Source organism: Pseudonaja textilis, chromosome 7 (genome assembly GCF_049901715.1).
Source record: "Pseudonaja textilis isolate UNSWEBS1 chromosome 7, rPseTex1.2, whole genome shotgun sequence".
NCBI lineage: Eukaryota > Metazoa > Chordata > Lepidosauria > Squamata > Elapidae > Pseudonaja > Pseudonaja textilis.
This window is the reverse complement of record NC_141996.1, coordinates 33,258,991-33,283,488: the sequence shown is the minus strand read 5'-3', so window position 1 is coordinate 33,283,488 and position 24,498 is coordinate 33,258,991. Positions and strand designations below refer to the sequence as shown.

General features: G+C 35.2%; 1 protein-coding gene and 1 long non-coding RNA gene across 3 annotated transcripts in view; one reads left to right on the top strand and one right to left on the bottom strand.

Moving 5' to 3' along the window:
• Window positions 1-6,745: 6,745 nt before the first annotated feature.
• IFT57 (intraflagellar transport 57) overlaps window positions 6,746-24,498 on the top strand; it is a 38,998-nt gene continuing 21,245 nt past the window's right edge. The window contains exons 1-6 of one of the 2 annotated variants that reach the window (XM_026700789.2): window positions 6,746-7,062; window positions 12,180-12,342; window positions 17,874-17,992; window positions 20,778-20,868; window positions 22,253-22,321; window positions 23,705-23,824. In XM_026700789.2, coding sequence (XP_026556574.1) covers window positions 6,890-7,062; window positions 12,180-12,342; window positions 17,874-17,992; window positions 20,778-20,868; window positions 22,253-22,321; window positions 23,705-23,824 — 735 coding nt within the window. In that variant the 5' untranslated portion in view covers window positions 6,746-6,889. Of the gene's footprint in view, window positions 7,068-12,179; window positions 12,343-17,873; window positions 17,993-20,777; window positions 20,869-22,252; window positions 22,322-23,704; window positions 23,825-24,498 lie in introns of both variants that reach the window. The other variant, XM_087937408.1, reaches the window with a different exon arrangement.
• LOC148125299 (uncharacterized) overlaps window positions 22,519-24,498 on the bottom strand; it is a 73,399-nt gene continuing 71,419 nt past the window's right edge. The window contains exon 3 of the long non-coding RNA XR_015744321.1: window positions 22,519-23,292. This is a non-coding gene — a long non-coding RNA (uncharacterized LOC148125299). The remainder of the gene's footprint in view (window positions 23,293-24,498) is intronic.

The window sequence follows — 24,498 nt, the reverse complement described above, 5'->3', positions numbered from 1 at the left end:
AGCCAATTAGGCCCTGTCCACCATGGCCCCGCCCACCCAGCAATTGGGCAGAGAATCCTTTGCTAAAATTTTTGAAGCCCACCCCTAGCCACAAGTGCTAGAGACAGTTGCTTCTTGCAAGGAGACTACAAGACTGCTGCTGGGGATTAGAGGTCTAGAAGAGGGGGGGAAAACATATGCTTTCCTATTTTTTCAGTTTGTGTTACTTTTTATCTTTGTAATTATAATTTTTAATAAGACAACATAATAAAAAATATAAGAGAGATCAGTCCCACAGAATAAATCTTTTATTGGTGTATATACTATTACACACCAATAATTGTTATTTATAGTAAAGTTTAAAATTTAATTAAAGAATAGCATACAAGTCACGTTAAGGCATCCAAAAATATTTCTCAGGGGTTTAAAGCATAAGAACTCTGTTTCTGCATGATTTTATATGCCTGTCATACAAAAGTTGCCTTTGGACTTTTGCAATAAATATTTTAATTGTTGCTAAAATATACAGAACTCCCTGAAAGCTACAAAAGGCTTGAACAGTCAACATGGATCTCCGTTCATTCTGTATAACTTTATCTAAGTTATAGCATTCTGGTTTCCTGCAGGATCAAAAAATATATCCTAATATTTAAATAACTGCCCCTGGCATAATTTGATGTGATGAAATGTTGGTTTGACTCATTCAAGAAGGAGATTGCCAAAAGAATATAAAAATATATTTTAGTTCTGGGAAAGTAAAAATGATAGAAAATTAAAACAACTCCACTTGAATTGTGTTAGGTATAAGTTGAACTAGATTAGGGGGCATGACTATATTTCAAGATTGATGTTAGTCCTACAAGATATGTAAGATCAAGAAAGTAGGAATCCCTAGATGTCTTGGAACATGTTGGAATCCACTTAGGGTATGATAACGGTATCTTGGAAGCCTGATTTCCAGCATTCAATCGAGTTAAGGAAAGGGAAAAATGAGCTTTTAAAAGAAACTTCGCAAGCAAGGAAAATCCAACTGCAAAATCTTTAAAAAGTCTTTAAATAGTAATTATTGCATTTCATCCACACAATGATCACATAAGAGATAAGAGACTAAAGGAAATAGCCCATTTCTTCATTAATTCATTAATTCATAATGACACTATTTTATGATAAGAGATTCAGTATGGAAACACATTAGTATGGATGACTAAAGGAAAGTACTGTTGTAAGTCATATATGCTGTATTTCTTAGTCAGCCTTTCTTTCCATTTTTCAACTTCCATCCCACTATCATGGATGTATAAACCTGAGATAATTCTGCATTTTTACTAATGTCTGACCCACCAACAAATGATCCAGTTATGTTCTTCAATGACTAGAATTCTTCATAGATTAATTTTGGAAAATTCCTTCTCTCCTCATTATTCTTTCTTTATCACAACAGAACACATGCATCCTTGACAGCAGGATACAAAGCACATGTTGGGCACAAGTACTATTAAGTTATTCCAGTTGTATTAAATGTGCAACAATTCGCTTTGCTTGATGGCAGCTGAATACTACTGATGTATTCAGCTATATTATAACAACAGCTGCTGCCACTCAGCCCTTGAGGGGTTTCTTTATGAGGGTGAGCTGCAGAATTTTTATACTTAGGTTTTTAATCCAGCAGCCAATCCCATTTGTAGCAATGGCAGCACATATTTCTTCCAGTGGATTGCTTTTGTCATTTCTAGAAGAATAAAGCCAAAAGGGGTGCAGTCTTCTGTCAATTGCCTGGTACATTTTGACAAACTAAAAGGCAATACGCATCTGGAAAGCATTTACAAAAACATGAGGGCAAACATCTTCTGCTAGAATCATTATTCTGAATACGTACTGTCAATTGGAATGATGACTTTTGAATGCCATTGGGTACATAATGGGCATTTTAATAGGACATATGATGGAGATTTAGCTTCTTTATATGAGCACAAGCCAGCTTTGAGACAGAAGGTTAGTGGATCTTCTCATTGCCATCCTAATGGGTATTGCACAATTGGTATTGGGGTAAAGAGCTGCTTCTAAGGCTTGAAGGAGTGTCTGTGTGCATGTGTGCAATGTATGTATGTATATTTGATATATGTATGTCAAGGGATAGTTGAAAGGAAGCTTTTAGAAATCAACTGGAACTGCTTTCCATTATTAGCTGTTTCAGGATTCTCATTCTATTTTATTCCCATATTTACTGTATTTCATTTTTATTATTGTTCTTAGGCCATATTAAAATAAATACTAATACTCAAATCAGGTAATCAAAATTATATTAAATGTAATTGCATGACAATGCTTTATTTTTCTAATTTTAAAGGCAATTTCATATCAAGGGCACAAGGGAGTTGCATCATGCCTTGTTTCAAAGTATGTACTCATTCTTGGATCAAACTAGAGTAGCTGATGAAATTTTTTAGGTCCTCTATGTTTTCTGCTTGTTTGGTTCAAAGGCAGCCTAGGTACTTTCATAGTGCCATTGTTTCAATTAAATGAACAATTAAAACTCAGCCCACATGTTTACTGAATAGTTTTTTATCCCAGAGCTATAATTGCACTTAACAATGAACTTAAGGACCACCATCAGTGAGCTCTTGGACAGTATTACTTGGTCTGTTGTGTGGATGCTTATGTGTTTTTAGGGGGTGGGGAATTTTGACGGGTGGGGGAGTGTTTGGGGATTGTCATGTGTGTATGCGTGTTGGGTCTGGTCTCTGGGTGTTATGTGAATTTCGTTGTATGTATACTGTGTATATATGTACAATGACAATAAAGTATTCAATTCAATTCAATTTCCACTCTCCCAACCCCCAAAAGCAATTTGAAGATAATGTGCAATTGTATTCATTAACATGTCAAATATGAGTGCACTGTCCTAATCTGAAGAAACGAAATGCTTTCTTCCCTGTTCATTACAAATGGGAAATAAATTATGCAGAATATATGCAGGTTAGTCAGAAAATAGTCCTGGAAAATGACATGAGGAAAAAATATAACCATTTGAAAAAGGTTATAGATTTTTGACTAGTTTAATGGTCACATCTCACATTCTGCTAATTGTACATGATTTGGATGTGGGTGATTCTATTCTATAAACGACAATGCTCACAAAACAAAAAATGTAGAAGATAAACTTGGACAAATTCCAATATTGTGACTATATTTTTAGTCATACAATGGTACTTTGCAATGTGAATTCTCTGTACACATTTTGTTCACAAATCTGCTCTGGAGATCTTGTGGAAGAGATGCATTTTCAGAAGGAGCAAGGAAGGTAAAATGACAACGCACTGCACCAGTACAATCCTTGTGTAAATCTACCATGACATTCTACAATAATATGTTAAGGGCAGAGATCAGACAATGCGATTTTGACAAAATTGCAGTTAGGAACAGATGCCTCTTTATACAAGAGTGTCTGTTGGTAGCTGAAAAGTATTTGATTTCATCCATTGTTTAAGTTCTTCTCATACTGATGTGAAGTTCTGATAATACAAAGCAAGCTTCAATTACTTGAGAGAGTCTTATTATAGTAGCCTCTCAAAGCTATTGTGAGACCTCTGCTGTTTTCCTAGTGAATATAGTGAGGATCTGGTAGAAAAATTGCCCACTCATCAAACCATTGTTAGCCATGCCTACTTATGTATGAGAGCACATATTTCTTTGGCAGGAGAGGCCAAATATTTCAGAGGCTTTCAAGTAATTGAAAATGGAATTCTGAAATGAACAACTAAGAATGAGATATTGTTGGAGAAAAAAATGGATTTCTCAACCATGAGTCATGTAGGCAATTCTTAGGCAGAAATAAATTACACTTGATAAGAGAAAGTTTGTTTGGCAGTGGACTTGTGAACTTTTATCAGGAAAGCTTTAAATTAAACTGGAATGGGAAGGAGGGTTCAGAGGGTCTTGAAGTTAGCCTTGAAGGCAATAATCAGAAGCCATTACAGAAACAAGGATAGAAACATTCCTTAGGTTCTGGAAAAGGATATAGTGTTAGGGAACAGTGCAAATTGGTTCCTCTCTGGCCCAATGGAATATGTGTGTGTGTGTGTGTGTGTGTGTGTGTGTGTGAGAGAGAGAGAGAGAGAGAGAGAGTGAGTGTAGGTGAAGATCAATCAGGTTTGCAAGATGCTGTTATTTATAGCATGGGCCTCCAACCTATGAGCCGCGGCTCTCTACTGGGCTGTGAGGGGTTTGCAACTCAGTCACAAAAATAGCCAGTGTGTACATGCACATGCGCATCCTGACCAGCACAAGCACCAGGTTAACGTGCAAACACGCTCCATTTAAGTGAACAGCAGGGCCGTGTGCACATCACTTGTGCAAATGGAGCTGTGTGCACGCATACTTGCTAGCTACTTGTGTTCTGCATAGAAAAGGCAGGGAAGTAATAATGGTATACGAAGAAGGCAAAAACTGCTGTATGTTTTCTTTGCATTAGTGCTCTATACTTCCTAGATAGGAAACATAAAATGTATAGGTATAGGATTGAGGAGGTCTGACTTTGCAATAATGCATATGAAAAAGAATTAAAAGTAGACCACCTACTTCTGTTTGAAATGGACAAAGCAGAATGGTCAGTAAAATCTTTTGGGCTGTCTTAATAAAAACTTTGTGTCCAGATTATGGGTTTAAATATTCTATAATACTATGGATCATATTGTATTATGTTTGGTTGCTAATGTGGTATAATCATAGCAGGTTTATAAGAAAAGCTTGGTAAGGACTGTGAAAGCTAAGCAGCTATGAGAAATAGTTAGAAGACCCAGATATTGAAATGGTCTAGAAATATCTAACAAGTAGCCATGGACAGGAGGTGGTGGTTTTGTTCTTTGTTGAAACAAAATGGGACAAGGAACAATAGGATGAAATTGAAAGAAGAATCAGGATGACTATTAAGAAGACATTTTTGACAATAAGGGTGATTTAGCTTTAAAAAGGTCTACCAAAAACAGGGGTGGATTCCTCACTTCAGAGGTTTTCAAACAAGGGCTGCTGGCCTTTCTTCAAAGATGATTTAGTAGATTTTTATACTAAACATATCAGGGAACTAGATGGCCCACAAGGTTCCATTCCAACTTATGTATCCTATCCTACTATGACGGAAAGTGCCAGAGGTGCACTACTAGGATGCGGTATTGAAAACAAATTAGTGCAGACTTTCAGTATTTTAACTGTTTACAACACACCGGATAGTGCTTGTAATTCCAATTTAAGACTTACTATAATTTGATCCCTCAATGGCTACCATTATGGATTCCTTTAATTCAAACACTGAATCTTAGATTCACTGTTAGTTAAAGGATTAAAGAAAGTTGCTGTTTGAGATTCAAAGAAGGCAGCAACCTAAAAAGCACAGAAAGCACTATTAGCCCTATTGTTTTTGTTTTGTTACCAGTCTTCAAAATACATGTTCACAAGACAAAAAGTAGCATTTGCTTTTCTGTCATGAATGTGAATGGTACTTTATGGGTCATCTACTTCATTCCTGTTTGCCCTCTGTTTAGCTTACCACTCACTAGGTGCCATATTAACCACACAGCTGGCTATCACTGTGATCATAATGGAGGAAAAGCCTGAAATCTGGAAAGGGTTTTCTTATATCAGATTCCAGTGAGTGGTGTGATGTCAAAAAGCTTTGTGAGATCCTTATAATTTAAAAAAAATTAAAAAATTAAAAAGTGCCCATTACTTGCTGAAAGTAAAAGCTGAGCACTCTAGCTATCCAAAGCACAAGTGACTTAGGAATTTGTTCACACATCACATTAAACTAGAATGTCTGATTCCACAAGATATAGAAGGGCAGCCTACTTTGTTGGTTTTTAAAATGTTAATTGGAAATTTTCATGTTGAATAGAGATATTGATAACTGTTAATCAAGATAGCTACAATATGGCTGTGTTCTCACAACATACTAAACCCAATATTATTTTCAAGAGATAAAGAACAATCCTGAATCATGCTCATCACATCATTTTACAACATATTAGCTAAAGTATCACAGTGCCATATAAAAATTGTGAATGCTGTGATTTACTAACCATATCTTAAGGCCGTTATTATGCAAATACAGCTTGTGTAATATCAGATTATCGGCAAGTTTATCTCTCAGTAGCATTGTTCTTTAAGACGTCCCCTAACGTTCCCTTTAGTTATTGTGGGAAGTCTCCTGAACCAAATTATTTTTAATCTAATTTATCAGTGCAGTCAAAAATTGGTTATGTTACAAAGCAGAAAAGACCTGTTTAACAAGTACTCCAAATTTAAGGTCTATCATTTAATTCTACCCAATATTAATTTCTCTTGGTTTCTTTCTTCTATTTACACACCATACATATGCATGGTTGAATATAATTTACCCATTATCCCAATTTTGGAGGTATCCAGAGTATACTGAATAAATTCTGAGGGCTTTGATCGCACAGCTGTAAAGCATAGGCACCCAGATCTGAGTTGAGAAATAACAGCTTTTCCGCAATCTATCTCACTGCTCTTTGCTCCCTTGTCCGGATTATTGCAGGCCAGATCGGAAAGTTGCAAATTTGCATTTGCAGCTCCGATTTCCAGGCGTGCACTGTAAAATCCCAGAGAGCCCTAGAGGATAATAAAGAATTAAAGTTCCCGGGCTCTAGCGACCATCCCGAATTTTCGCTCCCAAATCTGGAAGCCCTTATACGGGAAGACGCCTCCCGTGAATCACTTCGGGTGGAGCTGATTGGTCGGACCGATCACGGAAGGATTGCACGGATTAAGAAGCGATTGGAAGGTGAGCATTCGAGCAGGCGGGGTTTGTTTCCCGGGTGACGCGGGCGGCCTTGATGCTTGCCAAGCGTTGTGCTGGCAACAACTTGGAAGCGGGCAGCTGCAATTGGGACGTGTCATGGCGGCGGCCGACGAAGGGGATGCGACTGGGGAAGTGGCGGTGCTGGAGCGCGGGCCGGGAGCACTTTATCACATGTTTGTCATGATGGAGGATCTGCTGGAGAAGTTGAAGTTACTCAATTGCGAGGAAGATGCCGCGTTGCGGAGCCATAACATGAGGCCGCCTTCCCGGTAAGGCAAGCAAGTAGGCCTTGCTTGTTGGTTTACTGTGTGTAGGTGTGTGTAGGTTGGGGTGCCACACAAGATTCCCCTCCCCCCCTTTTTTACAGTTGATTGAATACATTGTCTGATCCCAGCCAGTAACTCTTTCAAGGGCTTTGTGGATTTAAAAGCTAGTTTTCACGTGTGTATTTAATGAGTGTGTAACGGGCTTTTCGCGTGTAAAGTTGGAGGTTGGAGTTGTCGCGCGTGAACAACCCCTAAAACTATCAGACAGCAAAGAGGATTTAAGCTGTTTTCGAGAAAGGCTCCTTGGAAACGGGGAATGTTTTTTGTTGCAGTTCAGTTCAACTTTCGACCGAATCTTTTTATTCAATGAGATCCGGTACGAGATCCGAATAAAATCAGGCACTTTTCTGTTTATATAGGCCTATTTCTGTATAGGGTAAGAAAAATTAGAATACATACATACATACGTACATACGTACATACATACATACAGTCTCCTAATTTTATATCATACTGTGCTGTTTCAGAATAAGCAATGTTATGCAAGTTGCAGAAAAAATACAAAGTCAAAAAAGAAAAAGATTTGATAAGGAAAGGAAACATAAAAACTTTTGCACAAATATTAATGTGCTATATCTCTATTAACTTGAGAGTTACTTTTATGAAACCACTTAGAAGTTATGATTGCTTAGGAAACTTGTATGAAATTCTGCTGGAATAGGTGGTGATTTCCTTGTTGTATTTGTAATCTTTCAAAAATACAGCATCAAATATATGACAAGCATTGTTTATTGCAAATAAACTTTTCCTAGAGATTCCTCCTTACAAACTCAAATTGTTGGACAGAATAAGTGGTTGTGATTCAGTAGATAAAGTTCTTTGGGATAGAATTTTTTCTTCCAGGTTCATTCTAAAAATGGAAAGTAATTATAAAGAATAAATGAGAAATTTTTAGAAATGTCTTTTATATCAACGTGATGTAAACGTATACAGTCTTTTCTAATATACATCTGTGTTAAGGCCACAGAATAGGTATGCATCAGGCAAATGTCTCACCTGTGAAGAATACTATTCGTGTTACTTTGAGAAGTTGCACATTCAATGTAATTTTAAATTGACGATATACCTAGACTCCTTTTTTCCTGATTTCTTTAAATGTACTCTAAGTCATACGATTCTTGAGTAACTTTTTATTATTTCCTCAGGGTTATGGATTATTTGGGTAAAAAGCTATGTTATTAATAGATAACTAACAATGGACTATGGAGATATTCTCACATTGTAAAAACTTGAGTCTGTCAGACTATAGCTTTGATTATATACTTCTAAAGTATGTGTTGAGTTGTGTAGCTGTAAGTTCAGGATTATATCATGAGTACAAAAATAGTGCCATGTCTCAAGACATTCTCATTAAATTCTAGTATGCATTAAATCCATATTTAAAATATAATAAATACATTCAATTTTCTTTTAGTTATAATCAGGGGTGGGATACGACAGGGTTAACTACCAGTTTGGGATTTACGAGCTTCCCTGCACACTGTGAGCCACACGCCTGTAAATCGTCATCATGCTGTGTGCAGAGATGCAGCTTTTGAAACAGCCCTCTTTTCCTGCTTTTTTAACTGCAGCTGTGCCTGGTTTAGCAGCTGAAGTTGAAAAATCAGGAAATAAAGATCAGGTAAGAGCCCGGGTGGGCGGGTGAGCAAAAACATCAGCAGACATAGAACCAGAGGTGGTATTCAGCAGGTTCTGACCAGTTCTGGAGAACCGGTAGCAGAAATTTTGAGTAGTTCAGAGAACTGGCAAATACCACCTCTGACTGTAGGTTTTACAGCATCCTTCCCCTGCCACGCCCACTGCCACGCCCACAGAACCGGTAGTAAAAATTTTTGAATCCCATCACTGCATAGAACCGATTCTATGTCTGCTGCTCTTCAGAGCTACCGGTTCTACAGAGGTGGACAGAACCGGTAGAAACCCACCCCTGGTTATAATGCTTTTCCATCTATAGGGAAAAATAAAGTACATATTAACTTGGTTTGTGTAGTTTTTCTGCATAAGGGATAACATGGCAATAGTTTAAATGTTGCCTATAAAACTTTCTACCAATCAGTGACTATATTTTTGTCATGCAAGTAAAATTTATGGTGTATATTGTTTATATGCTGCCAATATGGATTCCAGTTCTAGTTTTGTGACTTGGGCTTCATATAATATACATGTAATAGTCTCAGAATGTAATCTCATACAAGTTTACATAAAAGTAAGCCTCATTAATTTTCTCAGGTTTACTTGAGTAAGATGAATATATTTGCATCTCGACCTGTTCAGACTTTTTGCATCCAGTGAAACAAAGCTTGCCATTTTCCTGAATAATTGGTTCTACTATTAAAGTGTTAAGAATTTTTTCCTAACATTCAACTGGAAATAGCCTTCAGTCAGAGTTTGTATGTATTTTGTCTTTCTGATTTCTTTCAGCAACATAGAAAACTGACAAAACAGTGTTTTAAATCTCCAGCTGTAATTGATTATTTTAATAATCAATATTTTAATAATACCAATATGTTAATAAACTGTACAATTTTTAAATAATTTTGTGTACTTAAAGATATACACACACAATTTTGTTATAGATTTAAGATAACTAGAATATATGAAGATAGATTAATAAGTACATAAAGGTTGAAAAAATCAAATTCAAGTAGTACAAACCTAATAAGTATTATGACATAGAATGCACATTATAAAAATCATTTCCCAAATCCTTTTTAGATGTTTTATTAATATACTTAATGTGAAATTGCAGAACAGTGTAATGTCAAGGTGTTAAAAAAGGTGAAATAACCCCAATTTGGAGCCTTCTAATATTTCTTATATAATCTATTGTATGAATTTCTTTGTCAGAAATATAATGTAGACAATAGATATTATGGAATTGTTCTCAAAGAAGCTTTTTTTTTGAAGAAAACCAATCTGAGAACTCAGAATAGAAAATAGTTTTAAAATAAATCTAAACTACTATGTTCAGATCCAATTATCCCCCAGTATTAAGCTTCTAATATTAAAGCAATCAGCAAATCAAGAGGACCCAAATAGACAGAAATAGAGATGATAGGATAACTGTTAACCTGCTGTTTGGACATCACAAAAGATCTTGTTAAAAACTGATTAAAATAAATGTGTATTTGCTGATCATGAAGATACATGGAATTAAAAGTAAGTTTTCTATTATATTTAGATTTGTTAAATTCCTTTTTGGTTATCTCTTTTGTTGTCAACACCTGAATGTGTTCGATCGGCGTTCCCACAGAGATCATGGGTTGAATGACTTCGTCTCTAGATACATTGTATTGAGGTAGTTGAGATAGTGCATCCGCCATGAAGTTTTTACCTCCCGGAACATATCACATGTGGAAATCAAAATGTTTAAAATACAAAGCCCATCTTACTTGTTTAGGGGACAGTTTTCTCAGTTTTTGCAATGCTTGCAAATTTTTATGATCTGTCCACACTTTGAATTTTTCTTTTAACCCTTCTAATAGGTGTCGCCATGTACTGAGTGCCCATTTTACAGTTAAAGCCTCTTTTTCCCAAATAGCCCACCTTCGCTCTGTAGTTGTAAATTTTCGTTATGTATACTGTAATAGGACAGCTCCCACAGCCACATCACTTGCATCAGCCTGTAGTACAAAACTTTTAGTTGTATCAGGATGTTTTAAAATGGGCTCTTGAGCAAATAAGGCTTTTAAGTTGTCAAACGCTTGCTGACACTCCTGTGACCACACAGTGGGTTGACTGGGTCTGGGTTTTGGCAACTGATGTTTAGTTTTTAACAATTCTGTTAGTGGTAAAATGATTTGTGCGAATTTAGGAATAAACTGCTGATAAAACTTCGCAAATCCTAGAAAACTTCGTAATTGTTTTAGTGTTTTTGGTTCTTTCCAGTCAACTACAGCTCTGACTTTATTGGGATCCATCTCTATTCCTTTATTTGATATTCTGTACCCCAAATAATCCAACAATGTGCAGTGAAACTCGCACTTCGAGAGTTTCACATACAACTTAGCGTCAAGTAATTTTTTCAGAACTTTTCTCACTAAGGCAAAATGTTCCTCCATTGTTTTAGTATAAATCAAGATATCATCTAAGTATATTAAAACGCCATGATATAAATGTTCTTGTAATACTTCATTCATGAGTTTCATGAAAACGGCGGGTGCTCCTTGCAGCCCAAACGGCATAATGTTAAACTGGAAACTTCCAAGGGGGCAATTAAAAGTAGTTTTCCATTGATGCCCCTCTTGTATCCGAACTCGAGAGTAGGCTTCTCGTAAATCCAATTTAGTGAAATATCTGCCAGAAAATCATTGATTCGCGGTAAAGGGTATAGATTGTCTACACAAAGAGCATTGAGGCCCCAGAAGTCAACACAAAGATGTAATCCACCATCCTTTTTCTTGCAAAATAAAACAGGGGCAACTGTATGTGATTTCCCGGGTTGAATAAATCCATGTGCCAAATTCTTAGCTATATATTGTCTCATTTCCTCCATCTCTTTTGGAGTCATGGCATAGTGGTAATAGTGGTAATCAGGGATAATAAAGGCAATTATGGGTAATAGGGAGTAATGAGGGAAAATCATAATAAATACCGAGTTCTGGGTCTTACGTCCTTATTTGTATAAAAAATGATTAACTTTTTATTTTTATTTTACAGAGCCATTTGTGTTTCTGTAGTATACTGGATTCTTCTATAGAAGATTAGATAATATAATTTATAATCTGAATAACTTTATACATTTTACACAGAACTACTGCCATCAGTTATTATACAGTATGGCAGTACAAAAATGTGGTAAATAAGTATGACAACTACTTTTAAAAGTTTTGACTTACATTGATTTTCAGTAATGCATACATACAGTTGTGACATAACATTCTGAAAGCACTTAAGGAAAATAGCACATATATTAAGAAAATTAGCTTAGTGAAATATAGTATCTTGGAGGGGAAGATTGGGGGCATAGATGATTGTAAAATAGAGACATTATCTTAGTTTTTAGCACTTTTTTTTCAATATAGGCATACTAATTTCTGCTCCTTTTTCTTTTAAAACAGACATTATTTTGCATTGCCTATTAACCCAGGTGAACAGTTCTACATGTTTTGTACCCTTGCTGCTTGGCTAATTAATAAGGCAGGGCATCCTTTTGAGCAACCACAGGAATATGATGACCCAAATGCAACAATATCTAACATATTAGCAGAGCTGCGGTCCTTTGTAAGTAAATTATTTAGTTTACCATCTCTGAATTGTTTTGATTATTTCTAATAACTTTGTAGATTGCAAAAGAAGTTTTTTACTTTATAGAAAAATTCTATTGACAAGAAAAAAATGGATGACTGTGTACTCGTAGTGGTGAAGCCTAAGACAATATTATAGCTGAGCAGCTAACTGTCCTTGAAAGCTAAAAAGATTTGACCTGATTAATACTGGAATGGGAGACTACTAAAGAAATGAGCAGTAGGGTGAACTGGAAAATAAATAAATATATTAAAATTAGTGACCCGTAAAACTATATGGATGTTGAAATCACCAGGATACAAGCTTGATTGGATGATTGAGAAAGCCAAAGAATACTAAAAAAAATCAGAATGTGTTCCACTGATTATAGAAAATCTTTGATTGTATCAATCATGTCAAGCAGTGGAATGATCTTAGAAAAATTCTAAACATATAATTCTATTCTGAAATCCCAGAACAATTGATTGCCCTGAAATATGTGAAATCTAGACACAGATCAGAAAGCCAAAGGCCAGTCGGAACATGTTGAAACAGAATGAGAGGCCAGATGGCAAAATAGTGAGAGTGTAAACTGTCCCCTTATTTATTCTGTCTGCATATTGAAAGAAGTTGGCTTGGAAGATTAGCATGGTTTTGGATTGGAGGAAGAAGAACCTGCAATATGTTGATAACACTGAGAGCTGAGAATACAAATAATCTGCAGGGTTTAGTAATGGAAATCAAAAAGCACAATAAAGATAATGGACTAATAGGTAAATAATATCAAATTTATGACAATTAATAAAGCAATCAACAGTACAAATGACAATGGAGAGATTAAAACAGATATCTTCTGCATTTTAGTATGGATTATCCAAAAGTAAAAGAACCGTTGGTCCAGAAATACACCACAGACTAGTGTTTGGTAGAGTGCTAAATGAAGGACTTGAAACATATTCAGATGGCATGATGAGTCTATAGCTACAAAGATCAGAATAGTGCAGGCAGTGGCTTTCTCTATGATGAAAGCAAGTTTTCTTTTGAAAAAGCAGTATATAAAGCTGATGCTTTTAATTTTTTTATTCTAATTTAAGTGTCAAAATAACTTTTAATATTAAAAACAACATCTTTGGTGTTGGAGAAGACTCCTGAGGATATATGAATAGCCAAGAAAACAAACAAATGGGTCATAAAATCAATCAGCCCAGAATTCTTTGCCAAGGCACAAATGCCCAGATTCAAATTATCCTACTTGGAAGGGAAGGCTGATTGTTCATAGGTATCATCTGATAATGTTAGATTTTATACCATAAATACTGATTTTTTAAAAAAATTGAAGCACACAGCATTACTATCAAATAAATAATCTGCGATAAGCGAAGTTATTATAGAAAAGCGTTGTGGCAATAACAAAGAATGTAAACAAAAGGTAGAACTCCAAGTATCTTAACTCACAAATTTACTTTAGCTCTCTGAACTAACTGCAGGCAAATGAAAGAACTATTGAGAATATGATGAGAAAGATATCTCCTATTATTATTTAAATACTTAAAATGGTCCTCACAAGACATGGCTATCAGTGACTAGGATTAGAACTGAAGTAGCAAAAGATTATAAAGATGGAGGAAACCAAGCAGGGTTAAAGATTTTTTTCTTTCAATGAGACTCTCAGGTAACTCTTCTTTAGACAGGGATTCCATGACCCCAATTGAAGGTATAGTGAAGTCATCTCAAGAGTGGTCATTAGGGCTTCACCATATGTTTACAATAGAGACGGGTGAAATGAGTAAAGTTAGCCAATTATTCTACTTTGGACATGCTAAGATCCAGTTCTCTGGACAACCTTATAATGCCAGAAAGATAGAAGGAAAGGGAAGAGCGGGATGACCAGCAACAAGGTGTGTGAACTCAATTATAGTGGCAATGGATGCATTATTGAAAGGATCAGATTAAGTACAGTTGTATTGGAGAAAATTTATGTTGTCAATAATAGTTACACCAATTTAATGCTACATCAAGCTTGACTCAAATTAGACTTTAAGAAAGTTATAGAAATAATAGGTTTTGTTTATATTTTATTTATAATAAAAGATCAGTTACTAATTATACATAATCAGTATAAAGGTGAATACTGTGAAACTATATTAAAACTTTAATGTAATTAAAGGAATATGAATAATCTTATAATACTTGTCCCCTCCAAAACAGCAATAGCTATAGAATATGATTTAGCAGCGGTTTTAAAGACTGGTGGAGAATATGCTACTTATGCAAGGTGTTTGGCTAAGAAAGATGTTATTAAATATCTGCCAAGCCATATAGAACGGGCAGCTCAATAATGTATGAAAAATTGTCATAGTTTTTCCCTCTAGGCATGTACATAAATCCTCTTGCACTGCAATGTTAAATCATTACATCTGGCAAAAAAGGGGCTTTTTATTGAGGTGAATGCAGAATTTTAATTAGATAATTAACTGGAGTGAAAAATGTTCCAGACAAAACTGCCACCATATGGTACCAACTATAGATGATAGCTCAGATCTTTTCTGATCATGAGTAAAAATTACACATTAGCTCAACTCATTATTGCTTTCTTAAAGCCCATGATACCAGGCTGAGAGTCTATAATATCCCTGATCTTACAACACCATTTTTCTAGGTCAATAGAAAGTTATCCAGAAACAACTTGAAGACCCAAGGGACCCATTACTGAAAATCAATTTTAGCCAGAATTTTAGCTAACACCCTTCAAACAAGCCTTTAAGGCAGGTATTGCTCATTCCAAATATAATAATGAACTGGAAATTCTGAAAAATTTGGACCATGATTTTTAGAAATATAGATAATCCTATTTTCACAGTCTCAAAACTCATCTATATAACAAGTAGTTAATCACCTACTGTATGTCTTAGAAATTTAGAGCAGAAAACATAGCTACCTTTTCTGTTGCTAGCAAAATAGCATTAACAATCAATAGCAGCTCTTATTTAATGTGTCCAAGCAAACCACAGCTTTAAAATAACTTCCAAGATTTAAATGTATAATTTGCTCTATGCGAGTATTATTGATTATCACTATCTGTAACTTGCATGTGTCTTACTACTTCTGTTTCAGAGTAACTGATGCTAAATCTTCCCTATTAGCTACACAAAGCAACAGTTTAAATGTTCTAGCTTGCATCTATTTATTTTGTAGAAGCATTTAAAGAGGTTTATTTGGCATAATTTGTCCAATTAAGTTTTTTTCATACTTGTACTATAGAATTTATGCAAAGGCCTCATACCACCTTGCCTTTGTTTGAATTGTGGCAGAAAATCATCTTAGCTCAAGTATTTTCCTACCATCCGGTAATTAAAAGTTCAGGTAGTCTTTGCTTAACAATCACACTTGGAACCAACAGTGCTATTGCGAAGTGACATGGTTGTTAAGTGAGATATCTCATGACTGACAGATTTACAACCCACTCAGTTGTTAAGCAGTTGTTAAGCAAAAACACTTAACAGTCCTTAAGTGAAACCTCATCTATCCATGACAGTTTTACTTTATTTCCATCATTGGAATGCAGCTGTGAAACATGAAACAGAAAGCTGCAATGTTTGTAAATACCCACTAATTCCATAATGCCCAAATTTTGATCATGTCATTGCAGGGATGCTATGATTGTCATAACTTTACAACAAGGACTGGTTGTAAAGTTACTTTTTCAGCTCTGTCAAAACTTCAAACAGTTTCTAAATAGGGCAGTCATTAAATTAGGATTACCTGTATTCCCTGAAAGTGAATAGAAAAGCCTTGGGCAAAATTTCATAGCCTCATATACTGTGTTAAATGTCTTTACAGCAGTAAAAGTAGAAAGAGTACCATGAAGGCAATTAAAATCCCTTTTATCAAGATGCTGCAAAATGATGCACTAATCAAATGTTTTATGCATTCTTCTCCAAACTGAATTTACTCAACCGGTAGATTGTCCTGTACAGCCAGAGACCAGTTTCTAATATATATGACTGGTGTATGATTTACTGATCTTAGTTAGAGATTAATTGGGTGAAATTTATCAAATCATCTGTCTTATCTCTTGTAAATTAGCCCTGTAATTGATTGACTGCATCCTTTGAGAATTTGTAAGGCGTACTCGATTTGAGTAAATAAAGATGCTAGTACTGGAAACTGCATAGTATTTCAGCTGAATTCAAGTATACTCTTATTTTCTGTACTATTTTCCAGTTGCAAAGTAATGTTAGGTATTTCAGAAAAGAAAACAAGAGGCAGTTTGGAGATGAGATTTAATTCTGAGTTATTTAATTTTATTCTCATAATAGTCTTAGAAATTTAAACAGACACCAATTTGTATTTCAATGACTTGCATCTACATTTCTTCTGAAGCAGCCATAATAAAGAATTTAAATTATGGTTTGAGCTTGCAAGTATATAGGTTTTCAGTAGCTCTTTTTGTTGTTGCCTGTTTAGATTTACTAGTTACATAGTAAAGCGGTCTCTCTTTGTCTATGCACTCTTCCTTTGACAGAGTGATAACAATTTTAATGCACTTGGCAAACCCAGTTAAAATCATAATATCTAATTCTGATTTGAAAGTGAAAGCCTGATTTTTCAGTTTTGACAGCATATCAAATAATGGCTAAATTTCCCTAAGCATGCATGGTTTGATGTAATGTATGAATTAAAACTATGTTCTGGTTTGATTGTGCTCCATTACAATGAAAAATCTTTAGAAAGCTGACCCAAATATTTTGAGATACTTTGGCTATCTCTTTTATTCTAACTAATAATCCAGTTAGAAAACAAATTTAAAATACTGGATAATAACTATAATAGTCATGAGTTTGCTTTGTGCATTTACTTGATTAGTGCGCACAGTGGTTGCATTCTTATGGTTTACTATTTGCAGCTGAATGTATAAATTAAGTCCATTGAAAAGTGCTGTATTTGAATTCATGCAAACTTCATACTTATTAAATTCTCAACTTTGGGTAGCTCACAATATTCAAAAGAAATAAATTGCAATAAACCCAGTGAAAATTAAGAATAAAAGATAACAGATGGCAAGAACTATACACTGGATGGAAATGAAGCAAGGAGGTATAATTTCTTGTTTGTTTCTTCTTGTACCAGTTGTACAAAATAATAAAGCTGGAACAATAGTTCAGATCCAAATATCACATTTCTTTAAACAACAATTAACTAGGGGCCATCCAGATCTTGGGGGAATCTTATTCTAGAGGGAGGCACTGCTAAAGGGAAGGCACACTTCTGCGGTCATGATAGGTAACTTTGCTTAATTGAAGGAACCTGATTAAAAATTGAACTAATTCCGCCAATCCTGTAAGATCAAGTCAGCCAGCCAGCCAGATTCTGTAGTAGATACGTGATTCCTCAAGTAAGCAACCCATTGATGATATTTGGTGATTCACATGTACAGATAGTTTCTTGTTACAAACTAGAGAAGGTAGGCAATATTATTTGATTGAATGCTGCTTTGTCTCTGTTAATGATGTTTACTTCTTCTTCAGGGAAGAACTGTAGATTTTCCTCCCTCAAAGTTAAAGGCTGGTTATGGAGAACAAGCTTGCTACGTTCTTGATTGTTTGGCAGAAGAAGCCTTGAAATACACATCCTTTAGCTGGAAAAGGTATTGTATCTTACCCTGACTGAAAGGGGTCTAGATAATCAGCTATATCCTGGTTCCTCTGAAGCTACAACCACTTTCTTCACAACCTTCCTAAAAAGAGGAGACTGAAACTGGACACAAACTGTCCAGAACAGTTGAGTTGAATGATGGTCCCTTGAAGAAAGGGTGCATCATTACTTCCCTAAGAGCCAGCGGACTTCCCCCTCCCTCAAGAAAAAATTACATGTCCTCTCATGCAGCGTTGAGTAGCCAACAGGACCACTGATCTAACATGGAAGTGGCTAGATTAGTAGCTATAGGAGCATATATACAGTAAACATTTTTATAATTGCTCATATTAACACATTTTGTATAGTATAAAGATATATCAACCTTATTGTAAAACATCCCTTGCACAGTGTAAAATAACTCCTCCCCCTCCCAAAATCTATATAAAAATATAGAAGAAGGTGCTTATAGCCCATTGTGAAGCTTTAAAATACACCTGAAGAAAATTGTTTTCACAGACAAAATGTCAGTATCAAGTAGGCTAGATACATCTCTAGCGATAAGGTGATCCAGCATGGATCCCTGAACAGACCTTTTCTAGATAATCTAGCAACTGTCATTTTAAAGAAGTCATTTCTTCTATAACAACCAGGAGCCATGTCCTAATAAAGTGGGTTGAATGATAGAAACCACTATCAGCAGGTGCTGAGAATGGAGGTTAGTAAAGTTAGATGTTAGGGCTGTTTTATCTTAAATCTTACTAAATAGCAGAAGTACCAAGTTTATATTATATACTATGTATTTGTGTGTGTGTGTGTATGTGTGTGTGTGTGTATCTATATATAATGTATTGGATATTTACATATGTAAAATATGTATATTGATGTCACCACTTTTGTATAACTACCATTTTTTAGTTGTTAGTCAATTTGTGATTTGGATCACAAACACTAGTAAGGTGTGTGTGATAAAGAAGAATTTCATTTGTTTATATAAAAGGCTTTACAGGAATAACCAGCATTTAGAATTAAGATTAAACACAGTGATGATCGGTGCCTGAGAATGTGTGTTACACAACACTGTTTATTATTTGTAACTTCAAAGGTAGGCCCACATGTAGCATTAGGTAGTCAAGTTGTGCTATGATTATTGCTTCAACCACTGCTATTAGGATTTGCTGATGAAGATAGTGCTGCAAATGATGTACCAGTCAAACTACAAATTCAGGAGTATCCTCAAGTCATGGACTTATTTCTTCAGCAAAAAGTACAACACTTGTCTAATTCTATCACTGAAATTATTGTTTCTGGACAACACAGAAGATCAGAGGCAATACTCATATCTTACTAGGCTTTAGTCTTTTTGCTCCATCAGTTCCCTAACACCTCCAGATGCTGAATCAGAATATCCTATTTAGCATGCTGTGAGGTGGCAAAGTACAGCTCACTATCATCAACATATTTATAGTATCCTATTTATGCTACCTTATTTCAAAAACTGATTTTGTCTTCCACTGGTTTCATACAGATATTAAATAGTATGGAGAAAGGGTTTAGCCCGCTGGTGTCCCACACTGGAGAAACCCTTCTCCCTCAGCTGCCAGTTCCCAGGATGGATTGAATAGGTTGGTTGAAAGATTTGCAGGATAATATTAGCAATAAAATACTATTTTCTAATGCATCATACTTGAATATGTTAAGTCTGGGCCTAATAAAAGACTACAACATTCTGTACTATTGGTTGTAGGTATAGCGAGTAAGTGGTATAATTGTCCCCTATAATAGCAGAAGCTTGGAACAAAATAACCTTGGAGGCAAATGAATAAATGACAGATAATAATCAATTATTTACATTTATTTATTAAATTTGTTTGCAGACCATCTTGCTGCAAGGCAGCTCATTTTTTACTAGAAGCATGAAAGTAATCATTTTATCTCTACAAATTAGTGAGCTGCAGCAGCTCTTTCATTTCTCCAGGAAATTTGCCAGTGCCATATTTGAGAACCACAACTAAGTGAATAATTAGTTCTGCACATTTCTTTTTAGTAAACCAAGTTTAATGGTGATTTCTTTTTGTATACATAATCTTAACACTCTTTTCCCCCTTCATTTTCTCTTTTTGCAAATATATTGATGGAAATTTCAGCAAGAAATATATGAAATAATTGCAGTGTTCACATTTACTAATCTTTGTTTTGCTATTTTGTATATATAATATTATATATGAAGGAGGCCTTTGTTATTTATTGATTGTTTCATATTTTCAAATGGATCTAATTTAAAACTGAAGAGTCCATGCTTTATTTAAGACTACATTGAATGGTGTTATTAGAAACTGGCTGAAAACATCTATCCAAATAAATTAAAAACTTGGCAATTTTAATAATTAGAACATTTGTAAATACTAAATGTCATCTAACTCAATTGTATATACTTTCTTACATAGATTTGATTATAAGCAAATGATGAAGGACAACTGCACAGAGAAGGAAAAACTCCTTTGCACAATCATGGCTGCTCATATAATATGTCATCCAATGCATTTACATTTTAGACATTTTAAACATTTTAGACATAGTACTTTTATTCTGTATGCATAGAAGCATTTTGGGATCAGCATTTGAAAAAACGAATTACAATTTTATTTGCATTGTTTGGCTGGAATTATATCGTCACTTTACTAATTATGGAACAATCAGACAGAAAGTTCTCATATGACATAAATAAAGTTATCAAAAAAAATCTCACTGTAACTTCATGTCTTAGAGAATTGCATTTATTGCATTTATCTTTTAAGGCCTACATATCCTACTGAGGAGCTAGAAGAAGAAGCAATAACAGAAGATGATGCTGAATTAACACTTAATAAAATAGAAGAAATAATTGCGGTAAGTTTATGTAACTTGTCTTGACTGATTGCCCACTGTTATAAAGGAAAGAAAAATATATTTTCAATAGTTCAGTTTTATATGTGTACAAATGATTGATATCGTTTTCAAATTTAAATTTATAAGTTTTTCTGTCTGGGAATTTAATTTAGCACTAGGTTGAACAAATGAGAAAACGGCTGATGTATGGATATGTGTTTGAAGTAAAATAAGTTAAATGTGTTTAACACAGAAAAAAAACAAATTAGATCTGTATTAGGCAGCATAGAGGTGGAGCGGTCAAGTTCTGAAATAGAAGAATGGAATAGAAGTTAGCCAAGAATATTTTTAATTAGGTATTGGGGTTTTTTTAATTGTAAGCTAGCATTGGGAAATTCACTTCTTGCCCCTCTATCCTAGCATAAATATATATGCTCCACTCCTGCTTCAAATTTAGTGGTACAGTACAGTTGACTTCAATCTTTTCACTTTGGAAGGAACCTTGATTTAGTGAGCCTGGATGCAATAAACTATTTAAATATTTAATGCATGTTTGTCAGTAATGGTCATCCTATCTTCCCAATTAATCTGTTAAAATGAGGATTTGCTAAAATACCCATACAATTATAGGAAAAACTATTTTTTTTGCACACTATTTTCTTCTTTTTTGTTATTAGGGTTGAATGTGTGCTTTTATTTCATTTTATTGTTGTTTTGTTTTACTGTTTTGTATTTTATTTTCTGTGATAAAACAATAAAAAAGAGAAGAAAAAGGAAAAAATGTGGCTTAAATTGTTGCATGTTTAAATGCCAAAGCATTATTTTTCTCTTATTTTGCTGACTGAATTGTCATATACACAGTTGTGTAGTCAAAGTTAATACATGAAATAAAAAGTTAATTGATGTAGCTGGTAGCAATTCTTGTCAAAATATTACCAGGTTTTCACATGTCCCTATGATTGGATTCCTGCCAGCTGTTTTTTGTTGTTGCTTCTTGGCTCTCATATTACATTGTCCATATAAATACATTTGACAGGGGAAGCCAATACTTTTCACAAATGGCTTATATCTCAAATAAGGAGCTTAATGCCCTTAGCTTTTGAATAGTAACCTCTACAATCCTTTTTTCACTGTCAATGTGGGCTAGGGCTGATGTGAATTGAAGTAAAAAATATCAGGAAATTGCCTATCCTTAATGTTACAAAGGGCAAACTGTTTTGGGAATGATTACTAAAGCAGTGCTTTTTGACAAAAAGTCCTGTGAGTAGCATATTGTATAGTTTTGGATTGCAATAGCATTTTAAAGTTTGTTTCATCTAAAATAAATTTTGTGATGACATTCAGAGAATAATTTCTAAATCACAATGTTGACTGTCTTGCTAAAAATATTTTCTATGTTTTTAAGGAAGAAGAGACAGACAATGAGGAAAATTATATTGATCTGAACGTTTTAAAGGCACGAACTTACAAATCAGTAAGTGTTTTCTTCAATTAGTACAGAATGCTAGATATTAAAGTATTGATTTGCAAACACAATGCATTGCTGCTTGAGTGAAGTGTCCCCTTCTTTCAGTAACTCTTCAATTTCCTATGATTATCTGGGAAGTGTCCCAGCATTTATACAATTTGGGTGGTTGTACAGATAATCAAAAGAGCTATGACAGAGAAGAATTAAGGGTATTCATTAATGATGAATACCAGCCTGTAATTGGAATTTTCTCTCTTTTGACTCCCCCAACAGTTTTTACAAAGCAAACACAAAGAAATATGAGCTATAACAATATTAGTTGATATTAGAATAGCAGTCCCCAACCTCTGCGACATTGCAGCCGGCTGGGGGAGGGAAAGGAGAATAAGCCCGTACGAGCTTATGTGTGTAGCCCACCGCTTGCGCGAATGGAGCTGCGTGTGCGTGCTGGTCTGCCACTCATGCAACTGGAGCTCCAGCCATGCACCTGTGCTGGCTGCTCACATGAGTGGAGCTGTGTGTCAGGGTTCCAAGTAATAGTCCCATAGCCAGCAAAACTCCGAGGCAGGTGAATTCCTCAAATAATAGCTTTATTGGAAATATCATATTGGCGGAGATCTGGTGAAAACCGACTCTGAAGACTCCCACAGTTTTTCATCTAATTAAAAGTAAAAGTTTTCCACTGGCCCAAAACAATCAGTCACATGTTCAAATCACAGTGCAGTTTAGCAGCCAGGTGACATCACTCCGCCTTCTTCTGACCACATGTGAGAATGTCCTTGGTTCCCAAGAGAAAGTATTTTGTTTTGGGTACCGAATCCCAAATCCCCCCTTCTTATCCCCTCAGCTCCAGTGTGGCAACATTGAAACGGTCAAAATGGCTTTGATCAGGTCAGCTCCAGGGTTGACAGTGCTCATGCCTGGTTCCGAATAGGCCACAGCCTGGTAGTTTGCCATGGGTCAGGCATTGGGGATCCCTGATTTAGAATATAAATTGAATATCAATTCATTGAGAATTTACAATTAGTTGTTTATACATTTCTCTCATTTGCTTTTTTAAAGGCAGCAGTAACATAAACACTCCTTTTTATATTTATTTTCTTGTAAACTATTTTTTTTTCTGTGTGAATTTCTTTGTTGAACTAGTATGTTTTTTTGTTGTTATATGGTCAGAAAGCAAACCCTAGGAGTTTTCCCCATACTGCTTACTTGTGTTGTACTTTAAAAGTAAATGTAAAGTGTTTACTGCTGGTACTGATATAACTGGCAAATCACCCTTTGGCCTTTATGTTGGCGAAACAGATTTCAAAGTTGGTTGGGTGCTTTCTGTATCACTGCATATTATAACGTGATAATTCATTAGTGTGTTTAATGCCAATATCTTGATAGGACATGCTTGAGTCTAAACAGGAAGAGATTTTAGAATCTAAAGTAGATGCAGCTGAGTGGAATCTTGAAGTGGAACGTGTTCTTCCTCAGTTGAAAGTCACAATCAGAACAGATAATAAGGTAAGGAAGATCTTATTTAGTGTGTTCCTTCCAAGTTAGCATGTCATCTTTCAGAAACAGTCTACCTATGTGCATGCAGACGCTGTTTAGGCATTATGAAAGTAGGTCAGCAACTTCTCTGCTAAAAGAAATTTCCACATGTACAGGTGAAACTTGAAAAATTAGAATATCATGCAAAAGTTCATTTATTTCAGTAATGCAGGTTACAAGGTGAAACTAATATATGAGATAGACTCACTACATGCAAAGCAAGATAGTTCAAGCCATGATTTGTCATAATTGGGATGATTATGGCTTACAACTCATGAAAACCCCAAATCCACAATATTACATACAATCAATAAAACAAGGATTGTACATAGAACAGTATCGGACCTCTGAAAAGTATAAGCATGCATATGTACTCGGTACTTGGTTTGGGTCCCTTTTGCAGTAATTATTGCCTCAATGTGGTGTGGCATGGAAGCTATCAGCCTGTGGCACTGCTGAGGTGTTATGGAAGACCAGGATGCTTCAATAGTGGCTTCCGGCTCTTCTGCATTGTTCGGTCTCATGTCTCTCATCTTTCTCTTGGAAATGACCCATAGATTCTCTATGGGGTTCAGGTCAGGCGAGTTTGCTGGCCAATCAAGCACAGTAATCCCATGGTCATTGAACCAGGTTTTGGTGCTTTT